The sequence below is a fragment of the Rhipicephalus sanguineus genome, chromosome 1, assembly GCF_013339695.2.
Source record: "Rhipicephalus sanguineus isolate Rsan-2018 chromosome 1, BIME_Rsan_1.4, whole genome shotgun sequence".
In the NCBI taxonomy this organism is placed as follows: domain Eukaryota; kingdom Metazoa; phylum Arthropoda; class Arachnida; order Ixodida; family Ixodidae; genus Rhipicephalus; species Rhipicephalus sanguineus.
The window spans coordinates 198,176,066-198,200,999 of record NC_051176.1 but is presented as its reverse complement, the minus strand read 5'-3'; the positions used below and the strand labels follow the sequence as shown (position 1 = coordinate 198,200,999).

The window sequence follows — 24,934 nt, the reverse complement described above, 5'->3', positions numbered from 1 at the left end:
TGGTCGGAGACTTTCCGCTATAGCACATTCTTTTGTTAGCTCCCTTTTTATTCCTGTGTTCATTTTGTCGGCAACATGGGCCCTTAGATTTTAACCTTTCGACATTTGGAAATTTAAAAGAGTACTGACACAATTTTGAGGCATCGCAAAAGAGAGATTTTTCATTCCCTTGACATGCAAAGTTGATGCTCGCCACACACCGTATCCAGGAAACACATACAAAATATTTGAGCTCGATTTTAAAGTTTTCGTCGCCCAGCGTCTCCAAGCCAGCCCCACCGCTATGGACATTATCATGATGAGTCAAGACAATTCGCTAAGTTTGCAAACTCTGCATCCTGCATGCTGTTGAAATTGCTGTCTGAGTCGCTGGACAACAATTCACTCATCATTTACGTGCACCGTTTGCAACTGACATCACGAGTTGAGTTAGACCTATGACCCTGTGACTTAGACCTTCTATGTCAGACTGCTGACAGATCATTGTGAAACTGCCTCATCGATATCAAAACCAAAAGTGTTTTTTTAAGGTAGCGGTATTAAAAGTATATTCAATGTGTTCTGAGGCACCACAATACTCTTTTTAGGATTCTCAACGGTGGTGTTTTTATTTAGAGTAACATAAAAATTTCTAAAATTCTTGTTGGTACTCCTCTAAATGGATGCGGATGCCCCATTCACAAGCCACAATTCAAAGGATACACTCAGCTGCTTTGCTTGCTAAACATATTTTGCACATGTGCAGCCTTTCAAGAATGTTTTGGTTGTAGTACGGTACCACTTATGGTGTAGATATTTGTGACTGCCGTGACTTACATTATTATTGGTTTGTGCTGTAGTGCCATCAGTCCGGATACCCACATGCTCTAATAGGATCAAATGCCTTATGTCACGTCATGTGATGTGTGCCTAGTGAGGAATAAAATATTCATGCAGTAAATGGAGCAAAGCTGCTGGCATGAAACAAAGCACAGATAGTAATGCACACAAGTGCCAATTGCAGGTTACAGCAGTGAAGTGCAGAATTTTTTGTTCTCCTTACACCTAAAATTTGCTGCTTCATACCTTGTCGTAACCTTTAATGTTTTAGGCCATTGTGTTTGTTTTTAGGTTGGCTGAAGAATTCTTTGCCTGTGTATGCGTACTTTGCTACTTGATGAAAGCCTGTATGCTTAATTCATCTTAGTGGTACTGTATAGTATTACTTATTGTGTATTTCTCAATGTGAAATCTCCAGATGATCACTGCATTCAGATGGTCAGAGATGGTGTTGCTAAACGTCTGCTGGACCTCCTTACGGAGCACACAGGAACAGATGGAGACATCAGACTGCAGCATGCCTTACTGGCAGCATTACGGAACCTTGCCATTCCATGTAAGCGAGATTGAATTCTTAGGATGGGGTGTATCATTTGGGGCTTTGTGTGGGGGGGGGGAGGTGTGGCTTGTGTTGTGTTGAAAACAGATCTAGCTTTGCACATATTTAGAGTCACTCCAAAACATAATTTTATTGTTCAAGGCAATTTCTGAATAAGTGCTTACACACCATGTATCCATACTTGCTACTTGCAATGGCTGTATTCCACTGGGGGCATAATGTTTAAACACTCTTGTACTAAGATTTCAATGTAGGTTAAAAGAACTTCGAACAGTTGAAGACACACTGTATGCTCATTTATGTCCATTTTTCTTTAGTGGTACATATTTCAACTTCAATTTATTTATTTATTGCACACAGTCTAAGGACATTTCCATGTATATGTTATGTAAGGGCAAGACCTCCTGTTAATAAACAGTAATGGAAAAATAATTAACATTCATATAACATCAGAGAGCAAACTGTTACATACAACATTGAAATGTGAGCACTAATACATAGCAATGAATAAAGCAGCACATGTGTTATGAGATACGATGTGTCCTCACAGTCCCAGCCTGCAGGCCTCCATTATGGCTAGCCACAGCTGTGCTATCGCATGCAGCATGGCACACATGTGCACTTCCTCATCTCCTCTGTTCTTTACCACTGCTGTTGGTGACACCAATCATGGAGGCCACCAGGGATACAACAGCAATTCCCACACGGCCCCTTCCTCTGCAAAGGGGATGACACTGGACAGCAGTGCTTGCAGCGTTGGTACAGTGCTCCACTGTTAGGTGTAACCTTACGAGCTGGTGCACCTAACGGATGTTTGGGAGCAGGCAGTGTATGAGATACAAGGTCTTGGAGGTGCCCACAAATCCTAAACCTGGCAGGCCTCTCAGAAGTACCTGGTGAAGTTGCAGCAGACCACGTAGTGCAGCCTCCATATTTTTGAAGTCCTGCAGGATTCCACAGGTCCTAGATGCTCAAACATACCTGGTTGTTTTCCCCAACCTTGCTGTGCGAAATGCACACAGCAGGTAGCTGCTAGGTGCAGTTACCTGCTCACTGCCATGAGGGCCTGCCACTCAGCTCAGGTGCATAGGTTATATTAGGGAAAAGTGGACACATACTTCCAATAGCAGCACCAGAAGCCTCAACAGGACATTGGAGGCAGCGCATGCAGGTTTGACATGAGGCCTGATGATGGCAACCTAGGAGATGCTGTCGGAAGAGCGCCCACCAATGCGCATGGTGAAGGTCACCTCACATGCAAGGGTGGCAATCACAAAGGTGCTGTTGAACAGGTGACATGGCCTCCCCTATGAACGTGATTGGTCCCCAAATGCAGCTGAGGCCCCACATGGTGGGGGCCAGTGTGGAAGGTGACACGTCTCCACAGTCCTGGCCCACAGGCCTAAATCTGGCACAGCTATACCCCAGAGTTTTTCAATCATACCAGTTGTCAGACACTCTCCCGAAACCTGGACAGGCACATGGACAAACCTGTGGAGATTAGTGAACCACCACACATTAGTGAACCAATGTGCCAACACACGTTGGTCCACTAAAACACATCGTATGGCTGCATTCTTTGCCGTCATTGCACAAATTACTGCGGTGAAAATTGGGAGAACTACTTTCGAGTAGTTCTCCCAAGTAGTTTCAAGTTCTGTGGCCGCAACATAATGTGCAAAAAGTAAGCTACTAACACAAACCCACTATTCGCCTCATCAAGCTTGTAGTCCTTTGCAACGTGAAATGCAAGAAAATGCGATTTAGTACTAATTTGCTTCTCCGCTGACAGCCGGTACGACAATCAGCATACCTTTGCAATTTTGAGCAACGCCATGTTTGGATTCTAATACATAGAGCCTATAAGGAGTTTCACAACTAGTATTGTTCAATAACTCGAACCACACCCATTAGTGTCCAGCCATAGCTCAGTTACAGCATGTGCCATGGCACACACATGCATTCCCCTGCTTCCTTGTCTTTTAGCACTGCTTTCAGTGATGCCAATCAAGGAGCCACCAGGGATACTACGGCATTGCGGAATAGCGCAAAAACACACAGGGACACAGGCAAGTGAGACGACACAGGCGCTTGCCTGTGTCCCTGTGTGTTTTTACGCTATTCCATAATGCGTTCATACCAACTAGCTTGGCTTTCCTTACTAATACACCAGTTTTCACAGTAGGAAAAGAAAAAAAGTATTATGCCAGGATACTAGGAGTACATACAGTACTTAGTAAGCATGTAAGTCAAATTTATATACTACTTAACCAATAATATAAAATTAATTAATCTTCATTGATAGGATATTCCATAAGGAAATTGAAGTGAAATTGGTGACAAATTTCCCAAAACTGTTTCTTGGTTTAGGCAAGAGAAAGCTATTCTGGGATACGAATCTTCTATAAGTGACATATGGAAACTGACTTGGGTTAATAATGGCTGTAGGGAGCTTTTCATTGATGCATTTGTAAAATAAAATGCTGGGAAAGTATTTCTTTAATTTATGAAGTGGTAGTTTGTTGTGAGTAGAAAGCAACAAGCAAGCATTGGTTTGAGAGGGTTGAACATCGTGATTCCTTTGTCTTGATTTTGAATGTGGTGCAACAGGGACAAATGTGCGGGGTTAAGTGTTGCCACGCTAAAAGAAGCGTTTGCGGGCGACACAAGTAGGCTACCCTAATTAATTTTGCTGAGTTCTCTTTGGCTTGAACAGATGGTGCATTAAAAAAAATTCAAAAATGCGCTCAAAGCAGGCATTTTGGCAGAGAAAAGACTTCGTTCTGGTGACTGGAATTAGAAAATGGCATCCTCCTTTGTGCACGAGCGTGCTGGCAACAGGCTCCATTCAGAAGAAAAGATCCACTTGTTTGCCAAAGTTTCGTGCAATGAAGAAGAATTCAGCGCTTGTGTCGTGCACTTCCTTGTGTTTTCGTGTTCCTTTTTCGCGCTGAACATGGCAAGAATTCCAGTTCTCCTGATAGTCTGGCAGCGACTACACAGAGCGCTATACTTTCTCTAAATGATCGGATTCGGACGACAACTGCGTCTCACCGTATCGGCAGCGGATGCCGATAGGCGCCCCTTTTTTCACTGGCTCTCTTGATCCTGCGTTTTATTTTTAAAATTTTAAAGAGTCATTTTCTGCACCGAAGACTAGAGAGGTTGGGGCACTTTCCATGGTGCAGTGCAGTGAAGCCAATCTGTATATTTTCAAAAAATATTTTGCTTGTATCTTGCGAATAAAGAGCCTTCAAATAGTTTTTTGAGTTCCTTCAAGACACGGGGAATCAAATAGGCAAATAAAAAAGATTGGTATTCTTGTATCATTTTTGGCCAAAAAACTTGGTAGGGAAATAGTTAATAGAATCTTAATGCCACATGTTGATTTCTTCATTGGTGAGGATATACGTATTGTTAAGGCTATACGGATGTATATCTAATACTACCTCCAAGAACGTAGTAGTATATTCTAAGAAGCAAATAAATCATTACCATTATGGATACAGTAGATAGAGAACCTGGGCTATGCTTATTGTGTAAAGAGAAGATAATAAAATTGAGCTTGTTAGTGTTAGTGCTCAGTTCATTATTCTGGCATGAATTGAATTAGCGGCATCTATGTTACAAATTACGCCTTTCTTCGCTACCTTCTAGATCTCTGTTGTTCATTCATTGTTCTTCCTTGAAAAGTCATATGGCTTGCCAGAGCAGCTGCCTATTATAAACTAGTGTGTGTCCTGTTGTGCAAGGATTGAAGTACAACTGAAGTAAGCATAAAATGTAGCTTAGCATCTATGAGAGACTGGATTGATGGACTCACGGTGACCCAATATTCAGGACATGTAAAGAAATGCTCAGGTGGAGCAGTTGTTGGCCAAGTCTGCCAAGCTAACTCCAGCTCAGCAAAATCCCCACCACCACCACTATCATAATTCCAGAACTGTGTTGCCAGATATGCCCGCGTTAGCCCAATGTGACAAGCTGCTTTGTCACTGGTACTCTCCACATGTCACTGGCACAATGCTATTTTAAAAATTGTTTTCTTAGCACACATGTAAATTTTAAACATTTTTGTAATGGTTGGTAACAAAAGGAATGTGCTGCTCTTAACCATGGGCTTACCATAACAGCAAATGCTGAAATGGACTGGCAAGCGTAGATTATTTCTGGCTAAGTGTGATAGACTAAGGTGTGTGGGCCCAGGACTGCTTGCTGCAGTATGCAACTGAAACTCAACTGCACATGCAACACAGAATGTATTAATGCGATAGCGTTAAAGAGCATCAATACATCGCATAAACAACGGACGAACACAAAGTGACATCCGTTGTTTGTGCACTGTTTTGATGATTATGAACACCAACTAGCCTGAATTACCATTCCTGTGAGCGTTAAAGAGCCTTTGTCACAGAAATTCTGGTGTCGGCATCAGCAGTGTTGATTGTGAGTGAAAAATCGCGATAAATGCAGAATAAAACTCTGGGGTTCGAGCCAGAATAGAGCCCAGGCATTCTGCATGGCACTCGGGTATTTTACCCCTGAGCCACGCTAGTGCTTGAAATTGCTTCGGAAAAAAAAAAACTCTATGCAGGTGCCATGTAGTGCTAGGAGTCGCAATAACAGATGTGTAAAGGCTTTAATTGTTCGATAGCACCTGAGCCAACTGTCAGGTGAGGGAACGAACTCTGAGCACGAGTAGCACTCTTGAGCCAAGCGTTGAAGACCTTGACCCACTAGCTCCTCTCTAGTGTTGTACTGGAACGGCGTTCCAAGGAACGAAGTTCCAGGAACTACTAGTTCCTTTTCGGAGGAACGGAGGAATGCCACCGTTCCATTAAGGATTGGTGGAACTGTAACGGTAACTCGTTACGTTTACGTAGGAACGGCATAAGGAACGGCGTTCCTTCCGTAAACGTTCCTCGGCATTGAACAGGCGCCCACACACAGCACGTCATGCAGAACAGGGTGGATGGGTCGACCGCGTGAGGCGCAAGAACTCTTAGCGCTTGCCTGTCACTTGACTATGCTGCATCCAGGGGTACAGGGAAGCACGCGATGTCAAGACCGACCACGCGCGAGGAGAACAGGTGACTTTTTTTTTTGTCTGAGCCAGTCTGACAGCAATCATCGGCCGTTCTGGAGTGTAGACACACCTTGGGGAACTTTTACTTGACATTCGAGAATCATCGAACCCCATTGTAAGGCTGCCGCCAAGAAAGGGCCGCACTTTTTTCACCTGGGTGACTTTTTGTTCGGCCAACTCAGAACGTAGCTTTTTTGTGTGTGTGTGTGTTTGGGGCGGGGGGAAGGGGGGGGGGGTCGAGGAATGCTGTGTATCCAGGCGGTTCTGCTTGCAAACATTGCCAACGACGTGCTGATGAGAAAACAGGTTCCTCAGTCGGATACCAACATCGATATGCAACTCTTGCTGAGTGCAAACACGGGACTTTACTAAGGTGTGAATATGTATCCAGGACATTATTTTCTACTCACACTGCGATATTGAAGTAGCACTCATTAAGCGCTTATGGATTGTTCTTTTCGATGTGGTTTCCTGTGCAAGAAACTTATTCATATTGGTGCATGTGTCGGTATTTCTATTTGAATATCTGAAGTGCATTATTCTGACAGCGCATTTGAACACTGACGTGGAAAGTGACCCATCTGTTGCTCTTGTAATACACGAGCACGAAAGTTGCAGTTAGAAGACATATGTCTGCAGCATGGCCGGTGGTCTCTAAAAAATTCGTGTAGGAGAGTTTCTTTAGATTCATTTTATCTACGTTGCCGGCGATGTCAAATTCGTAAAATACATGTAGCTCAATGTTAGAATGACTGACTGGGCTAGTTGGTGATTCATTCTGCTTGCTTGAAATGCGAGCGCTTAACGTAGACAAGGACGTGAAGAAATAACACACGGACAGGCGCCTTGTCTACGTTAAGCGCTTGCATTTCAAGCAAGCTCAGTGTTAGCTTTAATTTGCTCACTTTATTTCACCTCAGGGTTATCCGGCACTATATTTTGATGGAAAATTCAAATGTAACATTAATGTAACGACACGTTCTAGTTTTCGAAATGTAACTGGAACGAGTTCCTTTCACGCTAAGGGAACTTCTAACGGGAACTCGTTCCAAGATTTGGAAGGAACGAGGAACGAGCTTTCGTTCCTGTTTTAGAGGAACGTGTACAACACTGCTCCTCTTTCTACAATTCTCTTTGCTACAATCATAACATTGTGTTGCACAAGTGTAGAATCGTACATGGCATCACACCTTGTGAATTGTGCAAAGAGCGGGTGGTTTAAAGGCCCACCTATTTCCAAGCGCTCTGCCATAATTAATCATTGTCATCAGCCTCAGCATCAACAAAGTATATACAACTGCATAAGTGCACGTATTGCGTTAAGGGTGCATAATAGGTACTTCACAATTTTACATAATAATGAATTATGGCGTAGTCGGTACTTCGCAACTGTACTTGCAGTAGGCATTCTAGGCGAGTTTAAAATGGCCACTGTTACGCACACAGATGTTCCTTTCCTTGCGGCACGGTTGAGGATGTCTCCACCGAGAAGCGAAGCATGGCAAGCGAATGACAAGGCGATGTGAACGGAACCCGAGTACACTATTGTGTTCATTCTTGAAGGCGAAGCTTAAGCGTCCGCCAAGCTTTTCACAGAAAGCTAAAAAATATAGATACGGGACAGACGTAAAGAAACTGAAGTTCAACATGTGTATTACAGCCTGCAAAGATGATGTCTTTACAGTAACAATATAATTTCACTATGGTCTTGCCCATGGTACTGCATGACAAGCAGCCCCTGCATGGCAGCAAAAGCTAGCAGTGGTTGCAAAGCTAAAAGTAGTCGCAGCTGTGGCTGCTAATGTCACCACTGGAAGCAAGTCTTTTGTCATGATGGCTGAGAGCAGTGGCTTACCCCCTTTAATGGACCATTCGTCCAGCAGGGCTGTCCTTTATGGACAGATGGCCGAGAAGCCTAGCTGAAGCACAGACCTTTCAGGCACTTCAGAGTGGAAGATGACGGGGCACTGTGGCAGATGCTTTGCTGGAATGAGGACCTAGCGCGAAAATCAGCTGGCCTTGAACACTGAGCAGCAGACGGTGCCAATAGGTGCACATGGGCCTACCACAAGTGCATCAAACTTAGTCCTTGCCCCCACAAATCAAACGCCACCATTTCTTCCATGTGATTCCTAACAGTGTAGGTACTGACTCTGTTGGGTTGCTGATAGGGTGTTTTCACAGCATGTTTCTTGTGTGTTCTGTAAACCGGCTTTCACGTGGGACAAGGCCAAGCTGAGATGGTGCCATTGTTCCCGTAGTGTTGCCACCTGGCAGCAAAGATATATGGGGCCATGAGGAACGGTGCTGTTCCTCTTTGACCTGCAAGCTTGTTGCGTGGGGTCCTCTCTCGGGCGCGTGATAAGCAGCTCCGTGGGGATGATCCTACGGAGCTGCTTATCAATGCAATGGGACTCCTTCCCATTCCCTCAACTGCGCCTTCATTCAGGAGACATGACTCGTGAATGACATAGGCTGGGACTTCTCGCAGGAGCAAACATTATTTGCTTGTTGTCCTGGCATTGTGAGTAGAGCTTGTCGATTCCGCAGCGTGTTACATTGGCAGGCTATTATTTGTATAATTTGGCTAGCAGGCTTACTGTGTAAAAAAGTGCAAATAAATGCCCTTTTTGTTAGTTTGTACAATGGTGTATTGTGTCCTCTATTCCTTGAGCATGAGAAGCTCCACAACTGGTGGTGCGAATACAGGCTCAACTTTTCATCATAACCAATGGGACTTTTTGTTTTCTGTTTAGTGGACAACAAGCCTCTGCTCGCAGAACTTGGCGCTGTTGACAAGTTGCTGTCAATGCTGGCTGTGGAGACATTCCCTGTTGTCTTCAAGCTTCTTGGCACATTACGCATGCTAGTTGACAAGCAAGGTATGTCTTGGCTTTTCTGCTTGTGTTTTCTCTATTACATTTTTGTCGTTTTAAGCAGGCTGCATTTAACAATCTACCAGGTCTGCTGTAGATGCATTGCATTCATATGCAGTAACAGGCTCATCTTTTTTTTTAGGCTATACTTGCTTGGACTATATTTTCTCTGGCTTCAGCATTTTGGATTTTTGCAACTTCTTAAACCAACTCAATTACTTATACCTTATCAACTTGGCCAACTTTCGCATTGGCGTGTCCTTCACAGGACCGGAGGTGTGAAAATTAATAGCCTTTGAAACCGCGCCTAATAAAACATTGAATACTTTTTTTTTGCTAGTTTTCAAATATTGGACATCGTCTTTTCTTAATAATGTAAAAAAAATGTTTGCATTGCTGTATTGACTGTACAGTTGAGCCCGACTATGTCGAACCCGTTTATATCAAATTATCCCGCATATCGAACAATTTCTAAACATGGTAAATTTACATTGAGAATATATAGCAAAAGTTACTGTTACATCGAACGAAAATAGCAACGACAACCGATATATCAAACCCCATGTGCCTCAAAAGTGCCCCAGCAAGTTGGCTTTCCCTCGCGGTGGCGGGGAAAACTGCCGGCGCCACCCTAGAAAAAGTGGTTTAGACCCGGTTGTGCACAAGCGAACACCCCCCTGCAAGAAATGATCCTGGCCCGCTCGCAGCGCTTACAGCCAGTCAGAGGCCGTCGTGCTTTCTCCGAGGCGCGGAGGCGGTACAAGTGAGCGCCATTTTTTCTTTCTTTATGCTTGTGTGCCTGCTGCTGCCTGTTTTCCTCGAGTCCTCATTCAGCGTGGTCCGTGCTGGTGGTGTTGCCTGTTGGTGCTCTGTGAACTTTATTGGCGCGCTGTCGTCATGGCTTGTGCAAAGAGGCAGAATTTGCCGTTCGCCGCGAAACTCGAAATCATAAATCGGGTCGAGTGCGGTGAAAAGAAGTCCGACGTCGCCGCCGTGTACAAAATTCCAAGGAGCACCTTGAGTACTATCCTGAAAAACAAGGCAGACATCAGGGCCAAGTCGGACAAAAGGCCAGGTGCCCGTGGCGCCCGACGTGTGCGCACTGCTGTGTACGAAGATGTTGAAGCGGCCGTTTACAAATGGTTTGTGGACGTTCGGTCGCGAAACATCCCGGTGTCCGGCCCTATGATCGAGCAGAAAGCCAAGGACCTTGCTTTCCTGCTTGGCAGGAACGATTTCCAAGGCGGTTCAGGCTGGCTCCAACGGTTCAAAGAACGGCACGACATCGTTGGCAAAGCTGTTACAGGTGAAAGCAGAGCGGCGGACCTGGACAGCGTAGACAAATGGCTCGAGGAAAACTGGCGAGATATCGCAGCAAGATATCAAGCCCAAGATATCTTCAATGCGGATGAAACCGCTCTATTTTGGCAAATGTTGCCAAACAAGACACTTGCGTGTCGTGGCGACAAGACTTGCGGCGGCAAGGCAAACAAAGCTAATGTGTCCGTGCTGTTGGCAGCTAATTTAGACGGATCGAAAAAGCTTCGACCTCTGGTTATCGGGAAAAGCACGGCACCGCGCTGTTTTCGAAATGCGCTGTCGCTTCCAATTACCTACCGAGCAAACTCAAAAGCGTGGATGACCGGGGAGCATTTCGGCAGGTGGCTATCGTCGTGGAATGATGATTTGGTAGGCGAAAATCGCAAGGTGTGCCTGCTCGTGGACAATTGTTCATCGCACCACTGCAGTACGACCTTCAGCAACATCGAGCTGCGTTTTTTGCCCCCAAACACTATGTCTGTACTGCAACCACTGGATCAAGGCATTATACGCGCACTGAAAGCCGGCTATCGGAAGCGCCTGGTGGAGGGGCTGCTGCAGAACCTTCGTGTCGGCAGGGAGCTTTAGATTGACTTGCTCGGAGCTCTTTCTGTGTTGAGTAGATCGTGGGCAGATGTCATGAAGGAGACGATCCAGAACTGCTTTAGGCATGCCAGCTTCCGCATGCCTGGTGATGACACCCCAAATTCCGATGACAGCACTGAAGACACCGCAGGTGTTTCCGCCGAAGTTTGGAGCGAGCTGGCAGAGTTCCCGGGAGCTATCGACGGATCGACATTCGACGAGTTCGTCAGTGCGGACGATGATGTCGCCATCATGGGTGAGCTACAGGATGAGAACTACGTTGCAGACGTCGTGCCGACCACGAGCCAAAGCGACAGCAATAAGGAAATTGACGATGGCCCATTGCCTACATCCTCCGAAGTGATTAGTGCACTTGCGTTGGTCTGGCGCTATTGCGTGAATGTGGAAGGTTGCGGCCTCAGCTGCTCCGACTCGTTGGACAGCGTGGAGGCGTGCGTGCTGTCGCAGGCAGCGAAGTCGTTGACACAGAAGAAAATGCAGGACTATTTTGTTGCAAAGTAGGGCACGCAAGTAAGCCACCATATTAATAAAGTACTTTTCTTATTGTTATGTGCCTTTGTGTCAAAATCCTATAGCGGGCCTATATCGAATTATGCCATATATCGAACTAATAAACGTTTTTTGGCGAGTTCGATATACCCGGGTTCGACTGTATTCGAATATTTCTGTCATTACCGTTGACATTATAAAACATGCTTTATCAAAAGCATAATTAAAGCATTAGGAACAATTAAACAGTTTATTCGCCTACATTGTACAGCACACGTGGTCATACATTGTTGCAATGAAATTATGGAATTCGACACATTGAAAGAGGTAGTGTTATGAACCTCTTAGCATTTCTATGTGGCTTCATAACTAAGTTACAAAATTTTTCTCAACTTTGGTGTTGGCGTACTGTAAAAGGCACCCTTTCTCTAGTTCAAGCGGCCGCAGATGGCGCAACATTTAAATCACGTAATTTAAAAAAATTTATTTAATCCAAACATACGCAGAGAGGTGCAGCATTGTTTAATGCCTGGCCACAGGCACTAAACAAGGCTTGGCCACGTTAACCGCAATTCGATGTGGGCGAAATGCAAGGAAACATGAGAGCAGGACAGTGCTACGTTTTGACACTCGCAAAGACTTGCTTGGCTATCTGCTATTGCTGTTACGTCAGCCATCACATAAGTAGCAGCATAGGAGGTGTCCAAATCAGCCACAGTGGGTGGCAAAAACATTGCAACATGTCAACCTGCAACATGTCAACATTGCAACATTGCAACATGTCAGCTGCCAGCTCGTAATAAGTTCACGTGCTACGTGACGCCAACAGGCAGAAAAAGAGTGTTCCACACTCGCCGTCATGGCTGCTGGCGGCGCTGACTGACGCTTCCACGTTTAAATACACATAGGTATATACCCCATAAAGTGGACGGGGGGATGGCCGCCGCGGTAGCTCAGTTGGTAGAGCATCGGACGCGTTATTCGAAGGTCGCAGGTTCGGTCCCTGCCCGCGGCAGGCTATCGTTTCGTCCACTTTTCTTCCTTCACATTTACATTACATTTACTACTAATAACGTCCCCTATACTTTCCTTGGCATTATTGTCTGTTAGTTCTCATTACTACTTCCTGCATCTTGAGATTGCAACACAGTAACCTCTTGGGAGACCTTACCGATGCTTCCATAGAAAAGCTATTGAATAGTAAACTATCTAGGGCCCTCTGAGGCTTTCCAGTATTTCCTCTAGGTTTTAAAGGCCACGCACTTCCGTTCAGTGCAAGTTTTAAAAAACTAAGAGGTTAAAAAATATGTCAGTGCTCTTTCAGATCAAGCCCTCCGTGGCACCATTCTTCACAGCATACTGTTCAGTTTTTCAGCATCAAAAACGTCATAAATGAATGGCCTTAGCAGAAGCTTACCTGCCATAGCAAGTAAGCTTAGTACATGTTGGCTCATATGTAGCCTTCCTACAATTAAAACCATTTGGCTAGCCTAACCAAGTCAAGCTGTCAGGCGCTGAATGATTGACACATGTATGTTTTATTAATAAAGCTTCTTTTTGGGCAAGTTGCTACAATTTGGAAAACATTATTTTAGGGTGCTAAAAAGACACAAGAAGGGACACACACACACACATGGTGCTCTGTGTGCCGGTGTGTTTCCTTTGCGTGTCTTTCTAGCACTCTGAAATCATGTTCTGAATCTGTGTTTGTATGCCAAATGACCTGCACCATATCGTGTCTAAGAATTCTCTTGCATGAATTTTGGGCATTGTTTCCCAAGGTTGATTGCACTGTACCCTTGCAAATAGTTTTGGAATTAGTCATTTTCGTTGTGATTTTGATAATCTGCTAAGTGCTGCATATGTAATATATAAGCTTTATGTGGATACAGATGACAGTATTAGCTCGAACTGCCTTATTTCTGTGCTGTGCACAATGACTGAACGATGGCCAAGTCATGGTCAAGTTCTCCCCTATGAAAAGCATGAAGTATGTTAACTAATTGTCTCAAACAGTTTTCTAGACATCACCACCAGTTACTGCCTCAGAGTTTGTTGGAAAGTGTTGTTTGAGCCGCATTGCCTTTCTATGTATCTTTTCCTTTAATTTTCTCACGGCTGTATTAACCTTGTTGTGCAGAAGCTGTTGCTACAAAGTTAGGCATGAATGAACAGCTGGTGAAGCATCTTGTGACATGGTGCAGCATTGAAGACCACCCAGGTGTCAAAGGTGAGATTATATGTTATGCTTTTTTGCTACTACCAGGGGTGCAGCAGCTGCGCCAATTGCGGCAGTTTGATACAATTCTGTATTTTTGCACCAAGCCGAGCCAAAACCGTGAAATTTGTTGAAATGGCGCCACGCTGCACCAAAATGCTCGACCAGCCTCAATATTTTCTCAGTTGCGCTAATTTTAGCTGGAAATGGAAGTTGCGTTGGCCACCTGCAGTTTGGGCATCGTAATCCAATCAAATCCAATCCAGATTTTAACCCTAACCCCACTGTGGAAAAAAAGAAAAAAAAAATGACTGTTCTAAAATTTTCTGGCCATGTTCTCTGGCGTGCAGAACGAGTGCTGAGTGCTTTTTAAGCCACTTTCGCCACCGTACACCGGTGTCGTTCGGAAAGGCACAGGGCCATACCCAGGAATTTTTTTCGGGGGTCGCTGTGAAGGCATGCAAATATTTGACTATCACTCGAAAAGTTAAAGAATGAAAAAATTTCGTGTGTCAGAACCCCCTCAACCCACCTTAGTTACGGCCCTGGAAAGGCATACTAAGATTTAGAAGTGGCTAGTACTACTAGCTGTCATGGGACACAGCCCAGCGTGCATGCGCCCCATAAATAATTCTAATATGCTCACTGTTGTCTAAAGAATTACTGGCAATCATTTGGAGCTGTGTATGACGTTTCTGCTGCCCTGAGAAACAATAAACAAGAACGTACGGCAGTTTTCTTTTTCACTACTGCCACTTACTCCTGCTTTACAAATGTCCCAAATTTCGAGGTCGCCAGGTTGGCAGGTCCACATTAGCATTTGCAGCACCTGTCAAATTATTTCACAGGTGCTACAAATGTTAATGTGGACTTCATTGTTTGCCCTGTGAGGTGGTTCAACACGCTGCTTTTGTTCAAATAGCAGTGTGCACGAGTTAGGCGATGTTGAATGGTTTTTACATATTTTTGCTTTCTTTTCTAAAAGCCTTTTTTGTTAAACTGCTTCAAATTTAGAATATTGGGCTAGAAAATTGATGTTTTTTTTCCCATAACCTGCTCCAGTAGCGTGATAAACGTAGACAAAAGAGCAGAGAACCACACAGGACAGGCGCTAAACGTCCACAATTTTTTTAGTCACAGAAAACACTTGCTTGGAAACTAACATACAAAGCAACCACGGCAATCACAAAGCCTGATAACACAAGAAACTACTATACATTCTACTAGCTGATTAGAAGAGAAGAACACACACCATCAGAGTGATGTGTCACTTTGCAATCACTTTTGAAGCACTTCTGTCTTCTTTATGTTAACTAAGCGTGTTTTTGTGCGCTGCTTTATCAGTATCATGGCTCACCAACTAGCCTATCAGTATATATTATATCTTGGCCAAGAGTGCATTCTGCAGATTTTGTGAAAATCCTGTATTGTTTAGCTCCCAAGGCAGAAGTTGTATGACTAGTGTTTCAAACATAATTACTGAAAGCTGATGAGGGCGCAGCAATACACCAAAGTTAATACAGTTGACCTACAATAATTAGACTTTGATTAAAGGGACTGACAACGAATTTTTGTGGTATCTGTTTTCTTTAGTGCAATGTAAAGCTTACCAGTCAGTGTCTAATCACGGAATAGTAACGCGGAAAAGGCCGTGAAACATTTATCTCGAGAATTTTTCAATCTGTGGCAACTGTGAAGTTGTATGCACAACAGATGCTGCAAACAGTGGGAGGTGAGCGTGACAGCATTTCATGCTTGTGCGCTGTAGTTTGCTGCGCATTCATGCACTCCACACACATGTGCCACGTCTCAGCATGTTCCGCTAGTTGCCGCAAAGGCAACGCCGCTTCTCAGCGTCAACTCCTTTTACCTTGTAAGCAGCACAGGATGGAGCGGGAATGGATAATAATAGTACATATATACCTACTCTAATTTTGAGTACTAATTATGTTGCGCATCAAAGCATCAGACTTCATACAGCAAACAGAATGACACTATAGTGCAGCATCAAGGCTCTCCTGCTAAGCTGTGCAACATAACAGTTTTTTTGGGACCAGTTTTTTTGGGACGAACATAGTTGACACAATTTAAAAATGTAATCTTACTCAAATCACAAAAAAGATGTTTGAATCTGTCGCTATAATTCATGGTCTTTTCATTTCCACCAGGATCTTATCGCACATTCTTGCCACTTGTCAGTCTCTAATATTTTGGGAGGTAATTCAATCCTATCCAAAGGTCCCTCCAAAGCCCATGCATTCCTGTAAACAGTAACTTTTATTATTTCCATTTTGAAATTGGTCAATTGAAAAGCTCAGTGTATGACGTCTAAAACGGCAGTATTATCAACAGCAGTACGCCACGAGGTAGACTTACGCACGCATGCAGCAGTGGACAGGACGTGGGAGTTAAGGGAGGGTGCAGGAGAGTGCTCCCTCTCCTCCTCTTGAAGAAGCAGTTATTTTAGGGGAACAAAAAGTTGCTGCCCACTAGAAAGCACGGCTGACAGGGAACAGAGTGGGGAAGTGAGAGAAAGAGGACATATAAACCAACATGCAGAGAAAGTGTTGGCATGTCTACGAACATAGTTGACCAAGCTGCGAAAGCGGTGTCCACTCATAACAGCTGCCACAGAGCTCTCCTGACCATAGGAGAGTGCACTATGGTGAAATGGGCAGAGGCGAGAGGGAAGGTGCAATGACTTTGAAAGGGTGCAAATGTGACAGAGCAGTAGGCAGAAGGGGGAGGGAGGGGGTTCAGCCCATCCATCATGCATGCCTCTCCTTTCATCTCCCTCTTCCTTCATTCCCCTTTCCTACTCGTCCCCCCAAATATGCTGCGCCATACTACCCTATATGGGTTGCAGAAATGAGCATTGTTCCTCATCTGAAACTACTACTATCTCTCCCTGTGACAATGGTCATAGCAGCTAAGTGCATAGGCAGCTTGCGTTCCTTATCTTGCAGGTAATCAGTGGCAGGTGCAAAAGCTAAGCAAGGCATGATAACTTGTAGCTGCATGTGCACCCTCTTCCTGCGTGCCTTGTGTAGGCAGTTGCATTATTTGCTGTATCTAAGTTTTGGAGATTTCATTGATGCAAAAGGCAACGCGATGTGAAATTTTCCAACAGGGTTGGTACGTATAAAAATGTCTGAAATAACTGTTTGGTGGTTTTCAGAGTTCGAATTTGCAGGGGTCTTTTTCCTATTCAGATACATACACAAAACTTTGCCAGGACCAGCTGTGCAGTTCAAATGATCTGTCATTTCGGATTAAGGGACTTCAAATTATTGAGATTCTACTGTATCTTTTTTTAACACGAAAGCGTTTTATGCCGGGGTCCAGCAAGACTTCACTGACGCATTTCCGTCACGGATATGACGTTGCAAAATATACACAAACGGATGGCAAAGAAAAGCTAGAAGAAAAAGTGCCGTCGCTGGGAATCAAACCGATGACCCCTTGCTCTGCAGCGCGCGGCGCGAAACGACTTGGCCACAAAGCCTATGTTCTTCAGCGTACTAATGGCAAGCTATTTATATTACTGCTGGCGGTAGGCAGAGCTCAGAGGCAGTTATTTTTGTTATCACCAATGAGATGGCGTGAAGGGTGCGCTTTAAAGGTCATCGCCTTGCTTGTTGCGATGCGTGCGTTCTTTTCGTGCGTCCTTTGTGCTTGAGCAGCATACTGCAAGTTTCAAGCTCCTTGCCGTTCTTCACATGACATTCCACTTTGTTGCTATCCCATTCATTGCTTCGCCGTTGTGGCGAAACAATGCACAATAAGCGCTCAGCTACCTCTGTGAAGACACGTTTCACTTTCGTGTTATACCGATTCCTATGACGTAGGGATGAGCCATGTTTTTGATCTGTTGCACAATTAATTTACTTTTTTCTTGTTATACACTTTCACTCACTGGCATTCACTCATGTTCACACCTTTATTCATTCACACTTATCAGGCACTCATGCACTTGCAAACTTGCATCTACTTACACTCAAAGGTAGTCAATCAATCATGTGTTTACACTTACAGTTAAACCGCCATATAATGAAGTCAGTAAAATCGGCAATTTTCTTCATTATATTGAAACTTTGTTAAATTGAAATCTGACCGTTTAAGCAGGGTGCAGTAGCCAAAAGCTTCTTTTTTGCACAAGAAGTGCCAGAAGAGTGTTTTAATAATACGACAGTACAAAAGACTAATTTCAATACTGGACACAAAAAAGTTCAGTTTTCTTGAACCTGACGTTATTAAACTGCGCAAAATAACGAGAACACAAGTAAGAAACATACAGAACACCATGAGCACAGTAATACCTTGGTTATTCTTCGGACGTGGCCCCAGGATGAAAGCAGATAACCAAATAATGTTTGCACTTGTGGAGGGGCAATCCTGCACTTCAGGCAATACGCACTGTGGTAATATGGGATAAGTGTTGACAAAAACTGCTTTCAAACAAACCATACGACCACTGAACCCGGTAGAAGTTTCAATTTTTTGCCTGAGTGGTCCCCTGGGGCAGCACTGAAACTTCGTTATATTGAAATCATGGATAACATGCTTCGTTATATTAAGGTTCCAAATACATGGCGTTCTATGGACATGAAGTTGTGAAAAGTGAAATACTTCTTTATATTGAGAATTTCCTTATACTGAAGTTTGTTATATAGAGGTTTAAATGTACTTCCATTCACAGCCAGCATCACTTTCCATACATGCATGCATCCACCGATGCATACCCGTACTTATAGTCACATTCACACTTATAATATTCATACATTTGTCCACTCACACTTGCTAACATACATTTATACTTACCTTCACTCGCTAGCACTCACATTCTTGCTCATGTCCACTCACACATAAAACCTTGCATTATAACATGTGCCCACTCACTCGGCACCATTCTATGGCATTCATAAGCTTTTCCATTCACGCTCACTGATATTCCTATCCACGTTCATTTTTTATATACATGTTCTTTAATGCTAGCAGCCACTTGCTCATGCTTATACCCGCGAAATGAATACATGAAGTGAGTGAATTCATCACTGAGCATGTCAGCCTGTGCTGTGGTGCAGAATCGGTTGTCACATGGTGTTAATACAGTAGAACCCCACTGTTACGTTCCTCACTGCTGCGTTTTCCCGGCTGTTACGTCGTTTTCCGCCGGTCCCGGCATAGCTCCCATAGGATACAATGTATTGGGAACCCCGCTGTTACGTCGTAACTGTCGGACCGTTCCCGTATGATACGTCGCGAAGTGCGCCCGGAGCCGACCGAGTGACTACCAAAGAGAGCGGCCATGGTGCATTTTCACGCAGCTTGGCCTCGTTTGACCGTAATATTAGCCGCATGAGAGGCGCAAGCAACAGAATCTTTCAATTGATGCAAACAAAAGCATGGCCTTCGAGATTCAAATTGCAAAGATGGCGTCTATGACGTAACTGCTCGCGAAAGCAAGGCCTTCGAGATTGGCATTTACTATTGACAAAAGCATAGCCTCTGAGATTTGCATAGCACAAACATGGCGTGTATGACGTAATTGCTTGCGAAAGCAAGGCCTTCGAGATTGGCATTCACTTCTGCCATCGCGTTGGCGTAGACTCATCATCATCGTTATTTGTTGGAGAACGGGAGGAGTTCGAGCTGGTTGGAGCTCGCATGGTCGTGCGTGCGGTTCGCGGTCGGACTCGCCGCGCCGGTCGTGATTGCGTGTGCTTAGTTCTTTCATGCCTACAGCTGTTGGTGTTAAAAAAATCACATACGTTGATTACATTTCTGTGGATAAGGCCGTCCTAAGCTCCGCGTTTCTATCCATCGACTAGATCGCGGCTGAGCGCGCCAATTTTCGTGCTGCTCGTAAGAATTGAAATAAAATTCTGTACCACAAAATATTTTGCCGTTTTTCCTGTTTTTCGGCTCTTACGTTTCCCGTCTCTTACGTTTATTTCCTACGGTCCCTTCAAAAACGTATCAGCAGGGTTCTACTGTAGTAAGAGTGTGCAAATATTCGAACTTTCGAATATTTTTCGAATAGTTTTTGCTGTTCGATTCGATTCGCACTGGAATTTTACTATTCGAACTATTCGAACCCCAGAAAATAAATATAACGACGATAAATCGGCGTGCAGCGTGCTTGGTCTTGCATTTTGGGGCGCTGATGTGCGAAGCTGCTAGCCACTTCCACCAGTGCTCTTAGCGGTCGCTGTGCGACGAGCTTGGCAGGGGGGTCCGCTGCCGATGTTTCAAGTGCCCATCCACGATTCAGAGAAGCCAGCGGGTGATGCAATTCGTTGCTTGCGACGAAGCACATTGCAGCTTCTTCGCTTTCGCGAAAAAGCTGCAACTAGCGTGAGTTAGGCCTAGCCACGACTTCGAGCAGTAAGCTCGGTCGCGGTGTGCGTGGTCGCGGTGCCCAATGTTTCAAAGTACGTCATGCACGATCACGAGTACAAAGAGTCGTCCAGCGTTGGTCTTCGTCACGAGGTCCGAAGTGCTGAGAAGCAGAACCTCTAACCGCGGGTCTCAGAGTCGGTTCGAGACGTGCATCGGCAATGTTCGCAACGAGCGCGGTGCACTATCGTAATCTGATGATTGACGTTCTGCTTGCAGCTGCCAAAGTAAAGCGTAATTATATTCTAAGTGATCGTCGACCCGTGAACACAGAACGAGCAAACGCATCACTAAGTAGCGCGATTGTCGACAACCGTGTCCTCACGACGCGCAAGCAGCAGATGACGCTCTCCCGGAGCGAGCACCGGACCAATGGCGAGGCGTGCTGGAGCAACATCGCGGACGCGGCCAATGAAAGACCCCCAAACGAACTTTAAACATTTGCTTTTTGTACGCTTGCTTCTGAATGGAGGACCTAGCTGAGGCGGGAAATTTGAAGACGGAGAAATGCTCTTTCCGACGAGCCCAAAATGGCGGCACCCGGTTGCGCCACTGCAGAGCTTTAATGTTTTTAGAATGTAATTTAGAATATGCTTAGGAATCCTCTGCAACTTTTTTCTGTAATTTTGCTTCGAAGTATTCTAAAAATATTCGACAAATATTCAAAAATTATTCGATTCGATTCGCACTCAAAATTTTGCTTTTCGCACAGCTCTAGTTAATAGTTTTTCACTTATTTCCATGGCAGGTGAATCTGTACGGCTGCTTGCCTGGATAGCAAAAAACAGTGCATCACCCGAAGCCAAGGCAGTACTGTGCCGTCTGGGTGCATTGCCTCACTGGGTGTCCATGCTTTCCTCTGAGCACAGTCTCATGCAGGCGGAAGGGCTTTTGGCTCTCACGCTTTCCCTTACGTCACCACCATCCAGTGAGTACTCCAGCATTATACATTAGCCTGCTTTTACATCTCACTTGGAGACTTTTTACAGTGATTGCTTTGTGCAAAACACACCACAGGCTGCCACGTGCTTGTGCTGCCTTTGAATGTCTTCAGAATTGGGAGCAGGCATGCTTCAGCTGCCTCAGCATTGTTCCACTATGAGGTCAGAGATCGCCTAGCACTCTTTGTTTAAAATGTGAATAAGCAGAAGGGACATGTTCCGTAATGAACTACCGAAACTCTACTTCATGACTTCATATGGTGTGAGACTGTGTGGGAGCTTCATCTGCCTCAGATGCAGGAGTGTCCATTCATGACAGTTCACCATGTACACCTTCCCACAAAGTGAGCGCGAGCTGAACTGGCAGCGCTTGATAGCCATTTGTCAGCAACGACTGGCAACGAATTACCAGCAGTGACTGTCATTTTAACAGCACCTGCAGCAACAGCACGATGTTACTGCCAACGTCTGCACAAAATATAGCAAAATGTTCAACTTTTATAAGAATGTAAGTCATTGCTGCATCTGCCTTAAGGTAGCACAGCTGACTTACTCGAGCTACTTTACTTTCCATGACAGTGAAGTCAAACATGGAAGAATAGGTAGCTTCTAGGTCTCAGAACCTTTTTTCTATACTAGTAGGCAGAGTGATGAGGTCGGTGTTTGCATAATTCCTTGTGTCATACTGAAACCATTGATACCCTGCATAGCAAAATCTAAGGAATGGATATTTTCCAAATATTTGCAGAGCATTAAAGGAAGCTTTCTTAAAATCAGAACTGTGGCAGATAAATAAAAATGAATCTCATGTTTGAAATAAGCATGTAGCATTGCATAAGTTTGCATTCAGCACTATATGTCGAAGAGTAAAGATTTCTAATAAGTTTTGGTATAAGGCCCAACTAGCCTCTTCTTTAACTTAATTTACATATATACAGTGCTGTTAGTACGCAGGAAGCCCCAAAGTTGGGAACAGTCAGGGGGACTCCCATGCATGAAATAAACTACATCAAGCAATGATACTAATTAATTTATAGGGCATTTGAATAAGGGCTGTGGTAGAGTAAGCCTTTATGGTAGAGTAACCGCAGCAAACCTGTGTAACCCGTGTGTCTGATTTTTCTGATACCTCTGTTATTCTTGTGATATTTCCGTTATTCTTCTGATACACTGTTCTGAAATCTCCATTATAAACATTGTATTGGACTGCATTGTCAGGGGTCAGGAAATAGAAAGACTGGCAGATTGCATCTGATGGCTCCTATTGATTGAATTACATTTGTGTCACAATGGAATAAAGAAATAACAATATACAGCTGCCAAAAACTTTAGCCTCCAAGCTAAACACTTTTTTCTGTTCAGCTAGGTGAGGTGAGTGCCATTGTCTTTAATAGTGGGGTCACCCGCTTTGGTGGCTTTTAAATTACTATGACACTGTGCTGCTAAGCATAAGGTCATGGGATCAAATCCTGGCAACGGTGGCCACATTTTGATGTAAAATTCAGAAATTCCCACTTACTCTGCATAGGGTGCACATTAAAAAAAGGAATGCCAGGCAGTCAAATCTAGTCAGGAATCTCCTATTACAGTGTGCCTCATAATTGAATCGTAGTTTTGGCATGTGAAACCTCATAATTTTTTGTGTAGCAGGGTAATAACTTGTTCTTCGAAGTCACAGGATATGTCATATTCCGGGGAACTATTCTTGATGTGTCCATCTAATGGACTGTCCATTTCAGCTGCCACTTATTGGCTGGAGCTTGGCGAGCAGCGCACTCCCTGTTTGCGGTTTTTCTTCCACAACATCATTTTGACGTCGCGGAGCTTTCACAGCTCTCGACACAAATGGGAACGACAGAGTGCGCTTCAGCGCAACCAATGCAGCCTCCCAAGATCCACTTTTGGCCGCGAGAATCTCTGAGGCCGTGCAATAACTCTGATTCTGTGATCGCGTTAGCCCTCGAATTAGATTTAATGTGGCCGCCCATTTAACGCACCTGTGAAGGTCAGTGTGCATTCCCTGCATTGTTCACAAGCATTTGGGACACACTCATATGCAAGGCAGACTTGTCAAGTTTAAGTGTTCTGTGACTATACATTTCGTCCACTTCTAACTCTGGGAGTGTGCAATGCGGGTGCGGTGCGTCGATGTGGTCAAGAGTCCATTAAATAGACAGTTCAATAATAGCTCCCTCTGAATATATTTTGTACTGAGTTTTATATTATTTTCTTGTGTGGTTTCCTCAAGGTTTTTTCTTTAACAAGGATCTCGTGCTTTTGTGTGCTGCCTTTATCACAGGTACCACACTTGAAGAGTTGAAGAAAACTGATGTTCTTCCTCTGCTGCGATCATTGCTCGAATCGCCAGAAATATCAGCCGAAGCTCTGCAGAACGCAGTTGCTTTCACTACTGCACTAGCCAGCCTTGGTGAGTTCTTAATGCCATTTAGGAAAGAACTGGGGAAAACATCGCACATAAAGCTAGTAATACACAAGTAATGGCTGATATGTCTTACAAAGCGTCCTCTTTTGCAAGGTCATCTGTTTACAGAATTTTCAGCACATGAAAAAGAGTGCCACTTTTGCTGAAAGTCTACCTTGCTGTTTACATGGCAGGTTCTGACTCTTGGTTATGTAGTGTGATTTTATATTGTTTCCCCAGCATTCCAAATTTTCAAAGGGTGAGGAGAATGCCCTATTTCGACCTTAAAGTTTTTGGAGCAAAAGGTAGTAGTGCTTCACTAGTCGGCACAGTAGCAGCCCTTTCAATGTGCACACTGACCTGGCAATGTAAGGTGGTACATGACTTAATAGTACCATGTTCAGTTTCATAAATTTCATTTATGTATTGAGCTCGTGAGTTCCTTAAAATGAACCGGGAATCTGAATCGTAAGTACATACTTCCTTAACTTCAAGAAAACGAGAACGTTAATCTTCTAGCTATTTTGTGCAGACTCTTTCAGGCCACTTCTACAGGCGGAAGGCTATGCAGCAGTCCTCACTGACCTGAAGGACCACAGTAACCATGTGCTGTCAAAATCTGCAGCACAGGCCCTGCAGATCCTCGAAAAAAAGGCATGAAGTTACAGACTTGAGCATTTGGGGCATTACCGCTGCTGCATTGGCAAAAATAATTTCTTCGATGTTGCTGTGTGCAGCATATGTAATTAATGTTCAGGCCTTTGTATACACCTTTAGCAAAGATTGGTGTTGGGGGGGACAAACCTTGTTTTGTCCGCTCCTGAAAATGAGTCCTATTGTGAAAACTTCGGGGTGACAACTCTCCTTTCTTCATGGCATGACCACTGCTTGAGAAATATTGACATGAAATGTCCATAAGGATCTTTCTTATAAATATGGCGAGCATTCCTGCTCTAGGGCAGAATACTACCGTAAAATTGCGAGCAAGCGCCACCTCCAATTTCACTGCTAATTTCAAATTTCTGCACCGTTCTGGGAAGGTGCCACCACACCCCTTCCCGTTCTGCACCCTGATCACTGATCATTCACCACGTCCAGGCGATATTAGCCTGCGTGAATCCGACCTGATCTCTAAGTGCCTGCACATGAAATTTGTCGCCAAAATTTTTATTTGTTTTCTTTCTCGCATAACGATTGCA

General features: G+C 44.3%; 1 protein-coding gene across 1 annotated transcript in view; it reads left to right on the top strand.

The window, feature by feature from the left end:
- Positions 1-24,934, top strand: part of LOC119405171 (rap1 GTPase-GDP dissociation stimulator 1-like) — a 69,945-nt gene that overhangs the window by 26,089 nt on the left and 18,922 nt on the right. Inside the window, 5 exon segments of the mRNA XM_037671983.2 lie at positions 1,238-1,375; positions 9,221-9,346; positions 13,896-13,985; positions 21,121-21,300; positions 23,613-23,741. Of these exon segments, the coding sequence (XP_037527911.2) occupies positions 1,238-1,375; positions 9,221-9,346; positions 13,896-13,985; positions 21,121-21,300; positions 23,613-23,741 (663 nt within the window).